The 22688-nt window shown below is 44.6% G+C and overlaps 1 protein-coding gene across 1 annotated transcript in view; it reads left to right on the top strand.

Moving 5' to 3' along the window:
• The window catches only part of LOC143288105 (uncharacterized), a 33114-nt gene extending 10665 nt beyond the window's left edge, over positions 1–22449 (top strand). The window contains exons 2-7 of the mRNA XM_076596392.1: positions 505–639; positions 3442–3552; positions 3859–4471; positions 15444–15625; positions 17434–17651; positions 22207–22449. Of these exons, the coding sequence (XP_076452507.1) occupies positions 505–639; positions 3442–3552; positions 3859–4471; positions 15444–15625; positions 17434–17651; positions 22207–22390 (1443 nt within the window). The 3' untranslated portion in view covers positions 22391–22449. The remainder of the gene's footprint in view (positions 1–504; positions 640–3441; positions 3553–3858; positions 4472–15443; positions 15626–17433; positions 17652–22206) is intronic.
• The last annotated feature ends 239 nt before the right edge of the window (positions 22450–22688 follow it).

Below are 22688 nucleotides of genomic sequence, written 5' to 3'. Positions count from 1 at the left end.
GTTGTGATAATGCACCTGGCCAAATTTCTCCAGTTGGAGATAATAAAGTTATTCTTATCTTATCTTATCTTATCTTATGTCGTTTTCCAGGCGTCGTGTCATCAGCTGTTATTTCATGTCCCCTGGCCAAGAGAGAGACACGGACATTGTTTTATTGCCATTGACAATACTGTCCTTTGACAAGGGGGACAATGTATGAACAAAAGAATAACGGCGGTTTACAGACAAATTGACACATTGCTAAGAGTAAAAGAAAATCAACGACAAACAACAACAACAAAATCATAAAATACAACATAAGGGCCGAGAGAGAGAGAGAGAGAGAGAGAGAGAGGATACAGTTATTTTATCGCTCCCTGAAATGCTTATTTAGAATAATGATTCAGTCATATGACGGCGCCCCCCCTCCCCCTCACACACACACACACACACACACACACACATTGCCCCACCACACGTACTCGCAATCTCTTAATCTGACAGATCGTGGGCATTTTTATTCAGGCTGCTGTTGGAAGACAAAGGCCACTGCCAGTCATGAAGCTTGTTTTCAACTGCTTCGTTGCCTGTGTGTGTCTGGGCGTCATTTCTGTGCTGATATCTATTGCACTGGTTTTACAGGAACACATAACAATGCGGGTAAGTACTACACTGAGACTGGGGAAGGCTCTGTTTTTTGTGTGTTTTTTTTCCTTTTGAACTTATCCTCGTTATATTTTGTTTTCTTTCTCGTGGGTTTTCTAACTTCATACCTTCGTTTTGTCTGCCAATACCAATTTTGGTTTAAACAGTGAAGATTTTTTTCTTACTATGTTTAAACCAAATTTGGTAAGAAATAAAAAAAACTAGTCCTCTTTCCCCTATCTTTATTTCCCCCTGCCTTTTTCACCGACCTCCCACCCCCCTCCCCACATGTATTTTTTTTTTCCAATCATACAAAATCAATAGTCTGTTTACAAAACTCTGTGTTTAGTGAGGAGGAGGAATTTTCTTTAATAACCCGTCACACATACTGGTGACAACAGAGATTTTGTTGAAGATGTGTGTGTGTGTGTGTGTGTGTGTGTGTGTGTGTGTCCATGCGTGCGTGTCTGTGTGGTTGTGGCTGAGGCTTTCTTTGTGTACTTGTACATATACATGCGCGTGTGTGATTTCATGATATTTAATATCGTGCAAAATGAAAGAAAGCGTATTTATTGGTTTAATGATATTTCTGTATTGCATAAAATATAAGTAACCATACCATCTTTATTACGTTTATTTCCATTTGTTCAGATGGCTTCAAAGACTGAGCTCTTTTTGAAAAGCGGATTTATAGAGAGGGAGGACTTCAATACTTTTGCGTACAAGAATAATGTAATTGATGCGTTTGTAATTTTCAAGTAGGCATTTTCAACACCAAAAAGTGTATCGGTATTTAATGTAAATTTTTGAATTTATCTATACGACACGAACGATTTTACTCCAGGACATTGAAAGAAAAGTGTCCAATGTGATCAACAGTGTCTTGTCAATAGGAACTTGTGTGTGTGTGTGCACCTTTACTTCCGTTTTACTGAGAAGAATGTCTGCTGGATGTTACGTTAGGATTTTCATTTGAAGAACTTTTTATCTTGCTTCTTTTGTGGCATCCTTGGCTCTTGACCATGATGACCTATCGAAAGTAAAAGCAAATGTCCTATTAAAAGAAGATGTGCATGGGGTTACTGTCTCTTCACAGTCGAGTAACATTTTCTCAATAGTTTTAGGTTTTGTGAAGTACTGATGAACTTCATATATACATAGTCATCCTTGATTTTTTTGTGTATCCAGTGACTCAATGCTTTTGGAATATTGTGAGTTAGAATAGTATTTTCAAGCAGTCAGTTTGCTTTATGGCTTCGATAAGTCGTAACAAAGTGGCTGACCAGATCGGATATGTATTGGCACTGTGCGCAGTGCAGACTGAAGGTCCAATCATTACCTGCATGTCTCATCAAAGACAACATTTTAGAAAAGACACCTTACTGTCTGAATCTGTGAAAACGCACGCTTCTCTTCAAAATCTAGGAACGTTTCACTGCACAAGTCGCCGGAAGTTTGCTTCACTTTCAGATACTCGGAAGTCTCCAAACAAACGCACATGTGTATAGTACGAGTTAAGTGTGTCAGCTTCTGGAACACAGTTCAAGAAGATTCGTTGATTTAGGCGACAGTTTGTGGACATTATACGGTAAGTGATGAGGTCTATGCACAAAACTTTCTCCAAAGAAAAAAAATTGCGGCCATCGTCACCTCTATTCCGAAACATGTAGTCCCGAACTGTCCATTACCTTCCTTGTCAGAATGTTGTTTTTCCTTATTTAAAATGTTCTCTTTAGTTTGACACAATGCTCAAGTGGATAGATTCCATCTTCCAGCACTTCCACTCGCTTGATGTTGAAGAGCTTGTTACACAAACTTTACGACAAGCCACCCGCCGCTCCATGTTGAAGAGGCTGTCCTGCCCCTTACCTCTCTGTTAGAGATGATAATGACATTCGCGCAAGTGTGGATGCTCAAGACCAGTCGCTCCGATTCCACCCAAACGGTCTTGAAAGGCGGTAGCTCTTCGTATAGGGAAGGTAAATAAAAATAAAATAAAATAAAATAAATAAATAAAACGGTTCCGTGATCCTGAGCTCCAGGCTCGGGCAAGTCTGTTGCCATTCCCTAAATCTGCAGCCATACCCCAAATCTGTAGCCATACCCCAAATCTGCAGCCATTCCAAAATTAATATGTAGCCATACCCCAAATCTATAGCCATTCCATAAATCTGTAGCCATACCCCAAATCTGTAGCCATTCCATAAATCTGTAGCCATTCCCCATATCTGTACCATACCTAAAATCTGTAGCCATACCTAAATATGTAGCCATAGCCCAAATATGTATCCATTCCCCATATCTGTACCATTCCCCAAATCTGTAGCCATTCCCTAAATCTGTAGCCATTCCCCAAATCTGTAGCCATTTCTGTAGCCATTCCCCAAATCTGTAGCCATTTCTGTAGCCATTCCCCAAATCTGTAGCCATTCCCTAAATCTGTAGTCATAGCCCAAGTATGTAGCCATTCCCCAAATTTGTAGCCATTCCCCAGATCTGTAGCAATTCCCTAAATCTGTAGCCATTCCCTAAATCTGTAGCCATTCCCCATATATGTACCATTCCCTAAATCTGTTATAAATTTTGCGTTTGGCAATGTTTTTGACTTAGCGATTTAACGCATGAATGCATGTTTACACCGTTTAGTATTGATACAAGATCTTTTCTGTATTCATGGCAGATTTTGTCAACCGATTTTAAAGTTCCTTCGTTTGTGTGCGTGCGTGCGTCCGTGCGTGCGCGGGCGCGCGCGGGTGTGTGTGTGTGTGTGTGTGTGTGTGTGTGTGTGTGTGCGTACACATGTGATGTTGATAACAGGCTCGTCCTACTCAAGTCAGAATGGAGGGAGACGCCTCAGTGTCACACCTGAACAGTGTTGGGATGTCAGTACATGGACAGTCCTCGGCGAATAAAACGATCCCAGTGAAGGTGCTACCATTTATTTTCATTCATGAATTTCGTTCATTTTCGGTATATATTCATCTACTGTAATGGGTGAATAATCTAAATTTTGTATTTAAGGTTGTTGAATAAAGAATAACAAAATCAAGCATAGAAATGGTCACAGGGAAATTTGAATACAGGTACAAAACGGCGCTGATGCCTGTGAGCTCAGTAAATGGTCGGAAGTCTTGGTTTTCAACTTCAATCAGTATGATTATCGACTACGGGATTTCCTATAATCTAAAAACAGGCGGTTTAATGGTGTCTCCACAGCGGTTCATGATGTTTCAGGTGGAGCTATTTCCTAACTGGACAACCACCAATCCCCATGATGAAAGATTCACTCGTCGTGTATTCATCTACTCTGCCATTGTAGCTCTGCACAACGTACCGCCTTATGGTACGGAGATTCATTTTGTCATCTTCCAAGATGGTAGACGGCTTCTGAATCTGACGTGCTGCGCAAAACCCTCTGACACGGACGAGGTCTACATTGGACATCAAGCCAGATTGGATTTCTCCCAATCAGAAATCTTGCCAAATGCCAGTGAACGTGATTTACAGCTTGTGGGGGCCATTTACAGCTGCTGGTTCCCCCTTTCTTCCCGGCGGATGAACGGTGCTCACGCGACGCTGACGTCAACTTCATGTCCAAGAGACCTGAGCCAGTATCTGCCTGTCCACCAACCTGTCCGAAAACCAAGTGGGTTGGCCGTTTGCGCCAAGATCGCTTACGGCCTGAAGTTAGATCCGAACAAGCTGGTGGAATGGTTTGAAATGCAGCGCCTTCTGGGAGTTGACCGAATTCAGCTGTTTGACCTGAACAACACGGACATTGTGCACAAGGTCTTTAAGCATTATCAGGATTCAGGACTGCTGGATCTCCTGCCTTATAAACTACCAGGTGAGTATTCGTCCTTAAAACTATAATATGAATGATCAGTTGTCTTTGCTTTATTTCAGGCAGCAGAAAACAATGATGAGCATGATGCAGATGCTGTGTGTAGCACAGTAGAGTAAATTCCTGTTGTTGTCGTTGTCGTTGTTGTTTTTATGAAGTTTGTCTGATGCTGTTTAGCTTTATTTCAAGAAAAATAATGGGTTTTTTTGTTTTGTTTTTTAAGTATGCACAGAGTCCAAACAGATTCCATCATTCACAACCAGATGACGGGCGCAATAGCCAAGGGTCCCGGGTTCGAATCTCGGTAACGGCACCTGGTGAGTAAAGGTGGAGATCTTTCCGATCTCCCAGGTCAACATATGTGCAGACCTGCTTGTGCCTAAACCACCTTCGTGTGTATACGCAAGCAGAAGATCAAATACACACGTAAAAGATCCTGTAATCCGTGTCAGTGTTCGGTGGGTTATGGAAACAAGGACATACCCAGCATGTACACCCCCGAAAACAGAGTATGGCTGCCTATATGGCGGGGTAAAAACGGTCATGCACGTAAAAGTCCGTTCGTGTACAAACGAACCCTCAGATTGAAAGTCCAACGCTTTGACCATTCGGCTATTGCGCCCGTTAGAAAAATCAAATGCTGTTCAGTGCACGGACCACGGTCTCTCTGCCCAAGGAAAAGCATTAAATAATTTGATATACGAAACCATATTTTTCGCTCATTATTTCATTTCTAATTTATGCGTATACTTTTAAAATTTTCTTCGTTATTTATCGTTATCTGAGATCCATCAAAAACACATTCATAATGAGGTGGGTTTTTTGTTTGTTTGTTTATTTGTTTGCTGCCCCGTCATCTGCACCGTTTCAGTGGCATTACTCCCACGCCGCTCATTCCGAGTCCCCCATACACGGCCACACCCGGGTTCGTCCGTCACAGTTCCAGTGTCATCAATCCGCAGGGAACCATCGATGTTAGGTCGCTAGGAGGCCACACACCAGAGGAGACCCTGCACTGCTGCTGAGTCATTTCGGTGGTGTTCAGTGGTGCCTGTTCTGATTTAACTTACTTATTACACCACCTACTAAGCCCCATACTGACGACAATAATGGCTTAGTCGCGGAGCCAGACTGAGTGAGCGTCCTTCCCAGCGTGGAGACCGCCACCACGTCCTTCAAACAACAACCCCCCATGAATCTGCCGACACTGAAGACATTGACAGGACTCACCCCAAGCACGGAAGTGGAGGGGTATCGAAACTGAGGTCACCATGACAGCAGGGCATGAAAGGCCACAGACTTTGAGACTTTTTTGTATATATTGGTAATGGTGAAGGTGGAGGAGGATGATGATGATGATAATGTTGCTACGGAGGTCCATTTTTGGTTTGGGACTACGTGACAAGGCTGTATTCTACGTTTCCTTTCATAATGATGTCCAGGTGTCAACCAGGCCCAAGAGATACAGACACTTGCAGTGTTTGTCAGGTAATCAGAGCAACATACCCAAAGACGCATCCGTGAAGTGGATGATACTCGACTGTGTGGTCCCAGTCTCCCCATTTAAGCCTATAGCACACTCAACTCTGGGTAGGAGCCAGCCACGGCCGAAAATTCCACCTCCATTGGGATTCGAGCCCACGTCCTCCCAGCCGTCAGTCCGCAACGCTAACCACTTCGCCACGGCAGCTGGTCGCAAGCTTTGTTTTGTCAAGTCGACGTTTATGCTGGGGAAGAAACAGGTGTGGAGGAAAGGGAGGGGAAGAGGGAGGGAGAAGGGCAAGGGGTGGTGGGGGTGGTGGTGGGGATTCCTGCTTAAACAGTTGAATCAAATACATCACTTGCTGTTGTGTTTTCATTGGTACTAAACAACACAGTGTTCACATTGAATGAAAGCCTTTCGCACACTTTATTTTCTAAAGAGATAAACGGATCTCAGCGAACCTGTTCATGCTCTCTCACGAAGTTGCAGTCCGAGCACGTGCGGGCGTGTGTGTCACGGGAGAGAGAGGATGCAGGCTTTGATGCTTAGGATGCGTGACTGGCATGTTCAAGCTGAAATCACCATGCATAACCAAGTGTACCTTGATCGGAGAGAACAGAAGACTCGCATTACCCCAAATAGGCTTTCTGCTGGAGGGCAAGATTTTAAAAAAAAGTTGCTGAATCAGTTTGATAGTGTGTGTGTGTGTGTGTGTGTGCGCGCGCGCGCGCGCGCGCGTACGTGCCTATGTGAGTGCGTTTGTCAATCTGTATGTGCATGTGTGTGTGTGTGTGTGTGTGTGTGTGTGTGAGAGAGAGAGAGAGAGAGAGAGAGAGAGAGAGAGAATTCAAACCGCAGTTCATCACAGGGGATCGAAAAAAGCATAATGAAGTTTGATGTGTTGCTGTGTCGATAACTTCAAGTAGATTGCGAACTGAATGCTGTGAATATGATCTTAACTGTGTGCAAGGGACATTATGGAATGTTTGCTGGGATAGAATGTTGAAAAAAACCAACCCAAAAAACTACTGGATATAATTTTTATTATGTTAAATTCATGCTGGAGATACGATCTGTGTGCCCCCGCATCTCCTCCCTTCACTTTCTCTTTCTTTGTCTGTTCTCTGTCGTGTCTGTCTGTCTGTCTTTGTATTTTCACCAGCTCTTTTTTTAGATATGTGTCTGTCTTTCTGACTCTGACATGATGTAGGCCTACTCTTTGTATCCCCCCCTCCCCCTCCCCCCCCCCCCTTGAAAAGTGACAAGAATGTGAAGCGTTAAACACTTATCTGAATGCTTTGAGATTGTGACAGACCAAACGCACAGACTGACAGACAGGCAGACAGACCAACACACACACATATTTTCCATCTCTACAGCGTTACTTTGCTCCAAATTTTCATAATTCAAAACATGTCTTGTTCACTTTTACGCTCACATATCTTCTCGGCAGATGCATACAATACATACAATATTAGGCCTACTTTGCTTTTTATTTCCATCAGTAACACCTTGAAGAATGCAACTGATCATACACTTGGTACTGAATAGACAGATCTGGACTATCATTTTAACATTGTTTGGTTAATATATTGTTGTTAATATTCGCTATTAATGTTTTAATATGCATTTATCATATTGTGTATCTTTTTCAGAGAATTATTAAATTTCCGAAATGGTCTGTCCATTTCTAACATTTCTTTCTTGGGTGATAATATTAATGAGGAGCAGTCTGATCTTTAACGTGCCTGAATGCTACAGTTCCTCAGAAACTAGAAAGTGGTCGAGGCGTGCTGTCTTTACAATGTGAAATGTTCTCCATTTTCTCTCTCCACGTATCAGCCGAATCAAACCCATATGTAAGGTTGTTTGTCCCCTTGACTTTTGGTCGATTGGGGGCAGCTCTATAGTTCCTTACGTCAGGTCTGTCACAGTAACATTGAAGTCTACGTCAGTTACATTAAGTGAATTTCCTTCCAGTTTGTACGATTATTTATTACTGTTTCAAACATTTCTGCTTTATCTCCTCTACTAAGCTCGTACATATTGACTTAATCATGATTATTCTTTTATATAGAAATTGTGAGTCTAATATAACTAAGTATCCCATAGGGTCTCTTATAACGTAAATTTGTGTTATGAAAACTGGACCACGACGCTGTATTTATTGCTTTCTGAACCACCAAGTCAAATGCTAAAACTTTAACTCGATCGAAATAAATGTTCTTACTCTACCTTTAAACGTGACTTTTGGAGAATTTATATGTATTGCATTTCTGTTGTCTCAAATAGTCAAATATATCATTTTCTTTTTGTAAATCACCAACGTCATGACAATTAAATGCACGTGTTTTAGTTGCTGACGCTTTTGGTATTTGCCTGCCTGTCCCACGTACTGATCACATTTCTCCCCACCTCCACACTCTACATTGGCTCCCCATTGAAGTGATGATCAAATACAAAGTTGCGTGTCTCTGCTATTCTGCTTTCCACTCTGCAGGACCTACATATTTTTTCTGACCTTTTCAGTGTTTACAGTCCCTCAAGAAATATCCGGTCTCCTCTGACTCTTGAAACTTCCTCGTGTCAATACAAGAACCTTTGGTGAACGTTCTTTCTTCTTTACTGCTCCTCATATCTGGAACAACCTTCCTCATCATATCCGTGCACCTGATTCTATTTCTACTTTTTGCTCACCACTAAAAACTCGTCTTTTTAAAACCTATCTATAGGCACTCTCAACTTCCGTGTGCTCCAACACCACCCATGTCAGCTCACTTTGGATGAATGGAGAGGGGAAAGGGAGAGTCTGTGGAGGAAGGGGTGGGGGGTTGAGAAAGAGAGGTCATGAATGATTTGTAATTTGTAAAATTTTTCTTTCATGTAAAGCGCCCTCAGCTCTTAAAAAGGGCGCTCTTAGAAAGGGCGGTGATTGACAATACGTATTGACCAATAACAATATGTGTTTATAGGTGTTTGGATATTTAGTCTGATTTACGCCCCCACCCCCACCCCCCCTCCCCACCCTCATGCTCTCCAATCGCTTAGTTACTGATCATTTAAAATGTGGGAGAGCTGGTGTGACTTCGTTCAGCCTTACGACCAGCTGTGACTGAAGTGTTACTATGGTTTTCATTTTGCATGTTTGTTCCTGTTGTGGGTGTCCATGAAGCATGGTCTTTCAGTTTTTGCGCGCATGGAAATCATGTTGCTCTTGTGCCATGCCTCTGGTGAACAATATTGGTCCCCTTTCACCTTCTGATTCAGGTAGTCGTTGGGAGGAGAAGTAAGTTCTTCCATCACGACCACACCAGATGTCACCACTTCCATCATCACAACCACACCACATTCCACAACTTCCATCATTACATCCACACTAGATATTACCACTCACATCATCACATCCACACCACATTCCACAACTTCCATCATCACAACCACACCAGATGTCACCACTTCCATCATCACAACCACACGACATTCCACAACTTCCATCATTACATCCACACTAGATATTACCACTCACATCATCACATCCACACCACATTCCACAACTTCCATCATCACAACCACACCAGATGTCACCACTTCCATCATCACAACCACACCACATTTCACAACTTCCATCATCACAACCACACCACATTTCACAACTTCCATCATCACAACCACACCAGATGTCACCACTTCCATCATCACAACCACACCACATTTCACAACTTCCATCATCACAACCACACCACATTTCACAACTTCCATCATCACAACCACACCACATTTCACCACTTCCGTCATCACAACCACACCACATTTCACCACTTCCATCATCACAACCACACCACATTTCACCACTTCCGTCATCACAACCACACCACATTTCACCACTTCCATCATCACAACCACACCACATTTCACCACTTCCGTCATCACAACCACACCACATTTCACCACTTCCATCATCACAACCACACCACATTTCACCACTTCCGTCATCACAACCACACCACATTTCACCACTTCCATCATCACAACCACACCACATTTCACCACTTCCCCCTCATTTCTTCAACACTTCCAGTCAGTTTTGATATCAGTCGTCCATTGGAACAACAATTGCTCTTTCCTTACTGCAGAGTGGGTGGAAGCCGACATCTTCTCTGCATCAGCTGTATCCTCTGACGACGATCTTTAAAACACAGCAGCATTCTGCAATTTGTTTTTCTCGCAAATTCATTTGTTTGCAGAAAAGCGTCTTCTTGAAATGAAATATTTAGTTACACCAACCCCATGGATTCCTGTCTTGGTGCTTTCTTGGTTGTAGTGGGCCGAGTGATGGCGGACACAGAGTTATAAAGACTGGAGTCAGCCTGTACTGTGGAACATCTTGCCTTCCTTTCCTGTCACCGTGACTAAAGAGCAGCAGGCAACTTCTTTCTCTGTTCTTTTTTTAAATTTTCATCAGGAATTCAGTCCATTGCTCCGGGTGACAAGCAGCAGAAGATTACTGCATTCCCTGTCACGCACACAGAAGATTTGGATTCAGCTGTCACCAGTCTCATAGTGATGACAAATTGTATCGTCCTCACTGGGCCCTTTACAGTGCTCTTGCTGTTCATGTTGGCCGAGAATCGGGAGCGGCAGAACACACAGACCCAGCATGTTGAACGTCTTCTACGCTTCTACGTCTTCTGTAGTCAGGTCAGGTCTCTACCTGCCACAGGTACCATGTAACCCTGTGGTACCTGTCACATGTGGGCAGATGGAGCTCGACAGCCTGGGAAGGCAGTCCATCTAAGACAAGGAAAAGTCTGAAGTAAAACCCATGAAGTGCTAAGGAATGCAGGACAGTCTCGACATGCATTGACCCTGGGTCCATGGCCATGTCCCGACTTTCAGTAGCCGCGCCCCCGTGCCTCCGAGGAAGGTTTTTGAGCCAGAGGCTAGGACAAGGACAGTCTGATATAAAACCTACGACCTGAGGACCTCACTGTCACCGTCCCAGCTTGCTAGGCTATGGCAGATGAACCACGGGTGTAAAGGGTGGGGCCAGTACTGCGCACACTGCACTCCACCTAAAAATTCCATTGCACAGGCTTGAAGGACACGTCCACGTCCGCGCCACCAACTATTCCAAGCCCTGTAGCGATGGGAAAGGGGCGAAAACGGCAGGTGGAAGATGTCACTGGAGGCCGCAGTTCCAATCCTGCATGCAGGCGGTTCAGGATATTGGTCGCCTGATTGTTGACCCGGAGGTGACAGCATCACTCGGCAGCACCCTGAACGACCAAGCAGCCTTTTCTAGGGACAGCACTGCTTGCTCCACACGGAGAGGGGCCTAGAAAAGGTGGTCCAAACAAATGCTCATCTCCATACCCCCCAGTTGGCTAGCCGCGGTCAACGGGCATCTCCAAACGCGGTCGAACAACAATAGAGAAGAAAAGGCCGGCACCTGCCTCACAATTAGGTGCAAAAGGACTAAAGGTAGCATGCTGGAACATCCGAACCATGCGTGACTCTGCAGACAGCAACCACCCAGAAAGGCGTTCCGCTCTAGTCGCACACGAACTTCAGAGACTGAACATTGACATTGCTGCCGTCAGCGAAGTCCGCTTTGCAGGGGAAGGCAGCCTCCAGGAACACGGCGCTGGGTACACCCTCTACTGGTCAGGCAAGCCAGAGACCGAGAGACGCCTTTATGGCGTAGGCTTTATGGTCAGCAGCACCATTGCCTCCAAGCTTGAAAACCTGCCAACAGGACACTCAGACCGAATTATGTCCATGCGCCTCCCACTACGGAACAAACAGCATGCCACTCTGTTCAGCGTGTACGCTCCAACCCTCCAAGCGGACCCCACAGAAAAGGTCAAGTTTTACACTGATCTGCGCAACCTCGTTCAGAACACCCCTGCTGACGACAAGGTCATTATCCTTGGCGACTTCAATGCCAGAGTTGGCCAAGATTCAGAAGCCTGGAAAGGAGTCCTTGGCAAGCATGGCGTTGGTAATTGCAACGACAATGGGCGCCTTCTTCTCGAGTTCTGTGCAGAGCAGCAGTTTACCATCACCAACACCATTTTCCAGCAGAAGGACAGCCTGAAGACAACGTGGATGCATCCTCGGTCCAAACATTGGCACCTCATTGATTACATCCTGATGCGCCAGAGAGACGTACGAGACGTCCTACACACCCGAGTGATGCCCAGCGCGGAGTGTCATACTGACCACCGCCTCGTCCGCAGCAAGCTCAGGCTCCACTTCAAGCCCAAACCAAAGAAAGGAGGAGCTCCTAGGAAGAAATTCCAGGTCGGCAACTTTCAGTCAGCTGAAGTGAAAGCTGAATTCCAGGCGAAGCTTCAGGACAAACTTGAAGACCCCAGTTGCCCCACAGACCCCTCTCCAGAAGCACTATGGGCACAGCTGAAATCAGCCATCCTGCAGTCCTCTGAAGAAGTCCTAGGGTTCTCGTCGAAAAAGAACAAGGACTGGTTTGACGAAAACAACCAGGAGATCCAAGAATTGCTGGCGAAGAAGAGATCAGCCCACCAGGCTCACCTTGCACAACCGTCTTGTCCGGTGAAGAAAGCAGCCTTCCGGCTCATATGCAGAAACCTCCAGCGCAAGCTTCGTGAGATTCAAAATGGGTGGTGGACCAACCTGGCAGAGAGGGCTCAGCTTTGTGCAGACACTGGTGACTACCGGGGCTTATACGAAGCCTTGAAGGCGGTGTACGGTCCCTCATACCAGGTCCAGAGTCCTTTGCGCAGCGCAGACGGCCAGGCGCTCTTCACAGACAAGACGTCGATCCTGAACAGGTGGTCGGAACATTTCCAGGCCCTCTTCAGCGCCAACCGCACGGTTCAAGACTCGGCAATTCTCCGCATCCCACAACAGCCAGTGAAATTACAACTGGACGAGCTACCAACCCTAGAAGAGACTGTCAAGGCCATTGAACAGCTGAAATGTGGCAAGGCAGCAGGGGTTGACGGAATTCCGCCGGAGGCATGGAAGAATGGAGGCCCAGCACTACACTCCAAACTCCACAACCTCTTTGTCTGCTGCTGGGAGCAAGGCAAACTACCACAGGACCTCCGTGACGCAGTCATCATCACCCTGTATAAAAACAAGGGAGAAAAGTCGGACTGCTCCAACTACAGGGGGATAACTCTGCTCTCCATCGCAGGCAAGATCCTCGCCAGAGTCCTCCTAAATCGGCTGGTGCCTACTATCGCCGAAGAACATCTCCCAGAGAGTCAGTGTGGCTTTAGAGCCAACAGAGGCACCACTGACATGGTCTTCGTTCTCAGACAGCTACAAGAAAAATGTCGGGAACAGAACAAAGGACTGTATGCGACATTCGTCGATCTCGCGAAAGCTTTCGACACCGTGAGCAGAAAAGGTCTGTGGGAGATCATGAAACGTCTAGGATGCCCCCCAAAATTCCTCAGCATGGTCATCCAACTACATGAGGAACAGCGTGGACAGGTCAGACACAGCAACGACCTTTCGGAGCCCTTCCCAATTGGAAATGGAGTGAAACAAGGTTGTGTCCTCGCGCCGACCCTCTTCACGATCTTCTTCAGCATGATGCTCCAACAGGCCACTGAAGATCTTGGCGACGACGACGGTATCTTCATCAGATACCGCACTGATGGCAGCCTATTCAACCTGAGGCGGCTACAGGCCCACACCAAGACACTGGAGCAACTCATCAGAGAGCTTCTGTTTGCCGACGATGCTGCCCTCGTCGCCCATACAGAAGCGGCCCTGCAGCGTATAACGTCCTGCTTCGCAGAGGCTGCGCAGTTCTTCGGCCTAGAAGTCAGTCTGAAAAAGACGGAAGTTCTCCACCAGCCTGCCCCACGGGAAGAATTCCACGCTCCTCACATCAGCATCGGTGAGACAGAGCTGAAGTCGGTCCACCAGTTCAGCTACCTAGGCTGCACCATCTCGTCTGACGCCAAGATCGACAAGGAGATCGACAACAGACTTGCAAAGGCAAACAGCGCATTCGGCAGGCTGTACAAGAGAGTGTGGAACAACAAACACCTGAAGAAAGACACAAAGATCAGCGTGTACAGAGCTGTTGTACTGCCCACCCTGTTGTATGGCTCCGAAACCTGGGTCACCTACCGGCACCACATACGACTGCTTGATCGCTTTCACCAGCGCTGCCTTCGCACCATCCTCAGCATCCACTGGAGTGACTACATCACAAATGTCGAGGTCCTGGAGCAGGCAAAGACTATCAGCATCGAGGCAGTGCTGCTAAAGACCCAGCTACGTTGGGCAGGGCACGTGTCCAGGATGGAGGACCACCGCCTGCCCAAGATCGCGCTGTATGGCGAACTGTCCACTGGCCACCGTGACAGAGGAGCACCCAAGAAGAGATACAAAGACTCCTTGAAGAAAGCTCTCGGTGCCTGTCACATTGACCATCGCCAGTGGTCCGCAGTAGCCGCTGATCGAGAGACCTGGCGACGCACCATCCACCAAGCTGTCTCCTCCTTCGAAAACAACCGCAGGGCCAGCCTTGAGGACAAACGCAGAAGGAGGAAGAACCACGACGCTGCAGCCGCGAACCCAGACCAGACTTTCCCTTGCAGCCGCTGCGGCCGACTCTGCTTTTCCCGCATTGGCCTTGTCAGCCATGAGCGTGCCTGCATCAGACGTGGACAACGCCCTTCCTAGATCTTCGTCAGCGAAGCCAGGCCATGATGACGCTGGACAGTGCAGGAGAGGAGGCGCCGTGTCACAATCGGTCAGGCCTTCCACTTCTGACCCTGTGTTCACCAGGGATCAGGGTTCGAAGCCCCTTTCGGCATGGTGCTGTGTCCTCGGGAAAGGCATTTTCTTTTCTCAGGTTTTCCTCACTCCACCCAGATTCAAACTGCTATCGGACCAGACGGTGAAGACTAAAATGGCGGAAGGAGATGACTGGGTCCCGCCTTTCTGTGCCCAGCGGTAGATACAGTAGATAGGAATTCACTTGCCGATAGTCGTACAATACTGCAGGACCTTTCTGCAACCTCATTTAGGAGAATGGAAATGGCTAACGAATTCAGTGCAAAATAACCAGCCCTGGTGCAGTTTTCAGTCAGAGCTTTTGAATTATGTATTCCAACATACCTTCCTTTTTTCCTTACTTCCTTTCTTGCTTCTTTCATTCCTTCCTTCCTTCCTTCCTTCCTTCCTTTCTTTCTCTCTTCCTCCCTGCTTTTCTTTCCCAGAAACTTTCTTTATTTCTGTCTTTCTGTTCCTCTGAAACCTGAACAAGGCCTGACAAGCGTGTTGGATTATGCTGCTGTCAGGCATCTGCCTAGCAGATGTGATGCAGCGTATATGCATTTGTCCGAACGTAGTGACGCCTTATTGAGAAACTGAAACTGAAAAAAAAATGCCTTTTTTTATTTATCTATTTTTTATTATTTTTTTTTCCAAATTCTGTCACCTCATCGACGTTGTATCTAATGTGGTTGTTCTCTGTCCATGAAGGACGCCCATGGGGTCGCTTCGTTCTAAAGGACGGCAGAGACTGGACGCGGTACGGTGACGACAAAGAACTACCCGTTTGGGACTGTCGCTTACGTCTGGCTGGCTTCAAGTACGTCTCCACCGTGGACATGGATGAGTTCATCTTCCCACGTGGCTTCACCAGTCTCAAAGCTTTCCTGACGGTACAGCCATTCACACATGAGCACATTCACGCACGCGCACCTATGCACGTGTACATACACACACATGCAGGCATACATTCACAAACACTGGCACGTGCGCACACGTGCACGCACGAACGCACGCACACACACACACACACACACACACACCGTTCATATTCTGATTCTACCAGGCGTTCCATTCATCACAAACAGACATGCAGACAAAGACGGACAGACATACAGACACATACACACACACACCTATAAACACACACAGACACACATATACATACACCCACATGTTTGCACGCGGGGTCCTGCACATATACAGACACAGAAAGACCCACGCACGCAAATGCGCATGTTTCTGTATAAACGTAAATTGCTGATTGCTAAATTCAGTCTACTGCTCTAAAGAGACAGAGAAAAGAAGATGCACAGATAGAATGATTGATTGACATTTAATCAGTTCATGGCTGTGTGTGTACAAGAGTGCTCGTTTTTTCACACACATAATTATGTTCCTTTACGTATGTTTTACACGCTGTGCCTCTGCTGAAGTGTTAGAATGGTTGATAACGATCTAAAGAAGATGGTATTGGAGTCGTATTTGCAAGGGAAGGGCGTAGATGTGTGTGTGTGGGAGGGGGGAGGGTGTGTGGGAGGGGGTGTGCGTGTGGGGGTGTGGGGGTGGGTGGGGGCTGGGTGGGCGTGCGTGTGGGGGTGTGTGGGGTTGTGGGTGTGATAGAAGAAAAAGAAGAAGAAAGCTTCAGTATTCTTTAGTGGCTTCAAATATAATGATTTGATCTGCACAAGGAGTGTAAAAATGACACAAAATCTCAGAAAACAATGGCGGCTGAAGCAAGCTCCCGCCCCCCCACCCCCTAACCCCACACCACCATACGCCGTACGTGCGCTTTGTGTATGCTGTACACTGGACCTCGATGTATCATCTGATCTAAAAGATTGTTTAATGACTGTTTCTTCACATGCGCTCGCGCGTTCGCGCGCGCACACACACACACACACACACACACACACACGCACGCACATTATATTCATTACTTCAAATGAAACAGGTGCTTCTACTGCAACAACTACTTTCGCCTGCTACTGTAATTTACTGACAACACTCTTTCCGCCTGTCAGTCTCTGTTTCTCTCTTTGTCTCTTTCTATAGACTTTTTAAAACATCGCATGAAATTGAACCATACATTGAGTTAGGACTGAACAGATATATAAAATGCGCATTGACAAAATTTAGATTCGGTGTTTGTACTATTGCTTCTCATAGTTTCAGACATAGTGTTTTACATGAACATATGTATACATGCCGTTGATGCAGTCTGGGTTAGGAAGATGAACTGCATTTTTTGCTATGTTGCCCTGCTTTGAGTGACTTTAGACAAGGACTGATTCAACCAAAATATTATAGAGATCCGTCTAATTTTAGGTTTAATTTACTCATGTCTTCAAGACAGGAATGTACTCTGTATAACTTAGCCATATATATACACGAAGCATTGAAGCGATTAGGTACAGTTACGTCGTGAATGCTGTTGAATATTTGTGTTAACTATTTTTGATTGATCTGAATTGTCGATTTACTGTATCATGTCATTTTCTCATTATCATTTATTAATGAATCCCCATTCAGTAAGGGGCTCTGGCCTCATCTGGATAAAACATTCGTTCGTTTGTTCGTTCGTTCGTTTGTTTGTCTCTCTCTTTCCACGGGCCTCTTTTCCCCGCTCTATGTCTTCATGTGAAAGTCGCCTGAGCAAAAAGGAAATCCCCACTACATAATATGTTTTGTCTCTTGACAGCAACAGTTTGACAAACAGAAAATCGCCGCCGTCCTGAAATTCAAGCCTGTGTTTTTTCTGGACCACTGGGGCCCTGTGGACCCTAACGCTTCTCTGATGTTCCTGCGGTATTTGAACTGTACAGACCCCAAGAATGCTGTGATCAAGACTGCCTATCTTCCTGAGCGAACGCACCAGGCTCACACACACAACGCGTATCCGTACAAACCATTTACAGCGTGAGTGCAGTGTGTGTGTGTGTGTGTGTGTGTGTGTGTGTGTGTGTGTGTGTGTGTGTGTGTGTGTGTGTGTGTGTGCGTGCGTGCGTGTGTGTGTGTGTGTGTTGTGTGTGTGTGCCTGTGTGTGTGTGTGTGTGTTTGCTTGACGGTTAAATCTTTCATGGCTGCTCATGTTCGTCTTTTGTTTGCCCAAAGGGCAGGTTGGCATGCACAGGAAACGACAGGTTGTGTTGAATTCGTGCCTTCCTACCCCACACCCCACATAATCCTTCCTACCCCACACCATCCCAAAACAGTCTTTTTTTTTTTTTTTTAAAGGTTATCAATTAATAAACTGTACCGATGCTTTTCCTTTTCTTTGTGGAAAACGAAAACATATGGGCCTGCATTTATTATTCACTCTATTGTCACATTTCAGCATCATAGATAGATAGATAAATAGATAGATATAGATAGATATGTATACATATATATATACATATATATTCACACTCGACAGGAAGACAGAGAGAGGGGGAGATATATTCAAGTCATTATGTCTTCGTTTTCAGTAAAGTTGGGGAAGAATCCTGTAAACCGGCGATTTCTCTGTTGCGAGTCCCCCTTATTTTAATCAAAAAAAGATTTCCTTTGTCTTCAGAGTTGAGTTCTTGTCATTTCCCAATGCAAATCTCAGAGAAAAACGAAAGAGAGAAAAAGAAACGAGAAATGGGAGCGACAACAACGACGATCATTATAATGACAGTGGCGTTAGCAAAGACATCAACAATAGACGGTGAAGGTGATGACACAAAACTGGTTTAAAAAATGTGTATGTGTATGAGTGAGTGAGCTGGTGAGTGGGTGAATGAGTGTGTGTGTGTGTGTATGTGTGTGTGTATGTGTGTGTGTGTGTGTGTGTGTGTTTCCGTTTGTGTGTTTATTTGGCTGGTTGATATGTACTTTAATTTCACTTTGTTTCTCAAAATGATATTTTCATGTTCTGAGTGTCTTCCATGACATTCTATTTCCAGTGCAATCTTACATGCGAAAGCATGCTAACACAAAGAGATGAAGCATGAAATGAAGCACATTCTAAATAAATGTGTCAGAAAAGTTTGCATCACAACAAACATCAAAACTATTTGGTCCAGTTTTCACGCTCCCAACATGAGGATAAATCATTGTGAAACATTTTTTTTTATCGCATTTATGTAGATAGTTGAATCATTTTAATGTCATTACCTGTTACATCCCTCGGGAAATATTCGGTTCAAGTCGTATAATAATATATTATATTATGTGACATCATATTATCAGTGTTACATTACATTGTATTGTATTATGTTATCTTATACTGTAGTATACATGTTATGTAATATTATATTATATTATGATATATTGTATTATATTTCTGTTTGAGTTATCTACAATGCCTTGGTTTCGTTGCTTGCTATTGATTCCGATGTTGAAGTTGAGGTTAGTGCATTGCAGTGATCCATCTTATGTGAAATACAATAAATAGATGTACTTCAGTTTCACTAATTTGATGTCTTCAAGAACACCACTGTCGTTATCATTATCGTCATTATCGTCGCCCTCCTCTTTCTCTTTTCTTTTCATCTCTGATTTTTCACTTATTGGGAAAAGACAAGAATCCAGCCCCGATGACAAAAGGAATTCTTATATATATATATATATATATATATATGTTAAAATAAAGAAGACTTCCCAGGATTTCTCACACATCTCTCGCAACTGAGAGAAAAGGTGGGAGGGGAAGGACCACGATTTCTCGCAATCCCACGATTTCTCTTAAAGTGAAAGGATTCGTGGAGGCGTCCCCGGCCATTTCTCTCAAAGTGAGAGAAATCGTGAGATTGCGAGAAACCGTGGGCTTACAAATCTGAGTTTAACTATTAACCTAAACATGCTCACTTATTAAGCGAAGATTGATTGGCATGGACCTATCTTTTATAAAGAATACGTCTATCTCAAAGGCCAACATGACTTGGAAGGAATAAAACAGCAGGCTAGGTCTGTGCCGACGAGAGTATCCCCGGGGACCGCTACGGTAGCCGGATTGGCCTAGCTGGAGATGAGAACACACCAGTGGACTGCGCCCCATTCCCCCTATCAATTAATAGCACATCCCTCAGTAGCCCAGCTGAATTGCGCCCAACAGCAACCACCCACAACACGACAGTTTTCATCAACATTCTGATGTTGGTCGTCTAGTGGAAGAAGAAGAAGAAGGTTTTCCTGAAATCCCTAAGTGGAGAAATACCAGACACGACATACTGGGATCAGTAGTAACACAGGGGATTGAAAGGAGCGCTGGGCAGTAAATGACAAGACTGAACAAGAGAGGCAAGGCCATCAAGACTCACTTGTGATACACTTTTAAAAAACCAAACTTTTAATCGTTAAAATGTGTTCAGTATTTGTTATTATAAAACTTCGTGTTAAAAAAGAAAGAAGATAAAAAGGCCTGAGCGCAGATTCGAACCCAGCGTGCTCGGGTGGGAAGAAAATGTGTTAGTCACTGCACTATTGCGGATCTAACAATGACGTTCAAAAATCAATATATAAACATGCTTTTTTAAGGGCGATAAATCGATTGCGGAATTCGAAGTGGTAACGCTGTTTGAATCATGCTATTTTGGTGTATCTCAGGCATTTAATAATTCTATAAAGTCTGCGGTAAAGGAGACGTTGCCATCGCTGTAACCACACTGCAGCATTTAGCCGTTTTCTCTGGATCTAGATAGATGAATGACAGGTTTAGTTACACTCACCGGGAAAGTAGGACAGGATCGATTCAATTTCTCTTTTATGTTTAATTTAGTTTTAATTGACTATCCACTTTAAAATATTCATATGCAGTACACACGTCTATGATGTAGTCTGTGTAACTGTATGTGTTCTGTCCAGAATTTGTATTTCTTTCCATTTAATTGCGAACAAGAAAAACGAGGTCACCCCGCATTTTAACAAAGCATCGCCTTCGCTACTGCAACTGAGATGCGGTTTTCGGGTGTTTTCGGAATCTCGGAAATAACCTCAACGAAATAAACCGTTAATGATACGAGAAACACGGATTAATATGTGGGACTTGCAATCTTTTATTCGTATGATTGTGAAGATTTTTTCCTACTATTTTTGAGCCAAATTTGGTATTCACGGACAAAGTATTTCCAGAGAAAATGGCAATGTTAAAGTTTACCACACACACACACAGACACACACACACACAGAGGTAACCGAACACTGGGTAATAATAACATTGACTCACTTTGTTTACACAAGTGAGTAAAAACTGGACACAGCACCACAGACCTGAAGGATTCTGTGGGTTACACGGGAACTGTTATAATGTCGGGAATACTACTAATAATAATGTTTTCCATTAAGAAGGGGAAGAAGTGTCAGCCCTGTCTTGGTTCAACATTATATGCTGATTCAGTGACTGGCACTGGAGGGTCGGAGTAAGGAGTAAGGCATTTTGGTTTTTCCAGTCTGGAGTTTATCGCGTCAACACGCACAGCAGGCAACAGTTGTTTTCGCACTGTGTAGTGCTCATCGTGTTTGCTGCTTGCTCGTTTCCTGGCTGCTGACCACAGAGGAACAATGTATAACAGTCAGTCGTGTTCGACTATGACCATCAGAACAGCAGAGGAGGTAACTGCTGTCCCGACTATCTGGGCTAGAATTGGATTACAGTGGAGAGTGTCTTGCCCAACTTACACCCACCACTCTCTAGGCCAAGAGGCGTTTAGGACACTCGGTGTTGGGGATGGTTCCCAAAGGCCAACTCGCCCCATAGACTGCAGCACTAAGAGCCAGTGCAATTTTGCCTCCTAGTTTGAGAGTCTTAGTCCTTCACGAAAGACTAAGCTGTAAATGATTTCCCATTGCCATGGATAAACCATTGATAGAGAAACAATATCATCTATATGTATACCCAGCATGCACATCCCCGAAAACGGAGTATCGCTGCCTGTGTGGCGGGGTAAAAACGGTCATACACGTGAAAGCCTACTCGTGTACATACGAGTGAACGTGGGAGTTGCAGCCCACGAACGAAGAAGAAGAAGGTGAAGAAGAAGAATTTATATATATCTCAACCCCTCCCCCTCCGCCCCCCTGTGTGTGTGTGTGTGTGTGTGTGTGTGTGTGTGTGTGTGCGTGCGTGCGAGCGTGCGTCTGTGTGTGTGTGCGTGCGAATATGTGAATAGAATAGAATATAATAAATTAAGGTTTATAACACACAAGTACAATGGTAAATAAATGAATAAATAAACACACAATGAATTAATCAATTAGCGTAATAAATGGAACAGCATTCATAAACAAATTTTCTTTATCTTGTTTGTATATATTCATCATCTGTTACCATCAATTGACTGGGAATAATTCCTGTGTTATTGGAATTTTGAAGATATATATATATATATATATATATATATATATATATATATATATTTAAGGTGTGTGTGTGTGTGTGTGTGTGTGTGTGTGTGTGTGTGTGTGTGTGGACTGACATCGCAATCTTCCTGATCATGTTCAAAAACAGGGAGTTCGTGAAACCCGAGACAGCGGTCGTGTTCCATTATAGATCCTGCAAAAAGACGTGGCCGTTCAGCTGTGACGGGCCGCGGAACACCGACAGATCCATGCTGAAGTTTGCGGACAAGCTCATCCCTGCTGTCTCGAAAGTCCGACACAAAGTGGGACTGCATCTTCATGGGTTAAAGTAGTCAGATGTTACATTACTGTTTGTGCGTGTGAATTTCTGTCAAGCAAACAAACATTCTGATGTGAGGGGGGCGGGGGTGGGGTGGGGGGGGGGAGTGCAGCGGTGCCATAGTTATCAGCAAAGAACAACAACTGCGTGGAAACATGTTTTCTGAAAAGTAATGATACAGATATTGAAGTGAACACATAGACTATTATTTTGTTGTTGTTGTTATGATGATGATGGTGACGATGGTGATTATTCACAATAACAGTAAATGAATTCAACAATTTTCATTTTTAAATAATCGGGTAAGAGGG

Source organism: Babylonia areolata, chromosome 12 (genome assembly GCF_041734735.1).
Source record: "Babylonia areolata isolate BAREFJ2019XMU chromosome 12, ASM4173473v1, whole genome shotgun sequence".
NCBI classification, from domain to species: Eukaryota; Metazoa; Mollusca; class Gastropoda; order Neogastropoda; family Buccinidae; genus Babylonia; species Babylonia areolata.
This window is presented reverse-complemented; position numbering and strand designations above follow the sequence as displayed.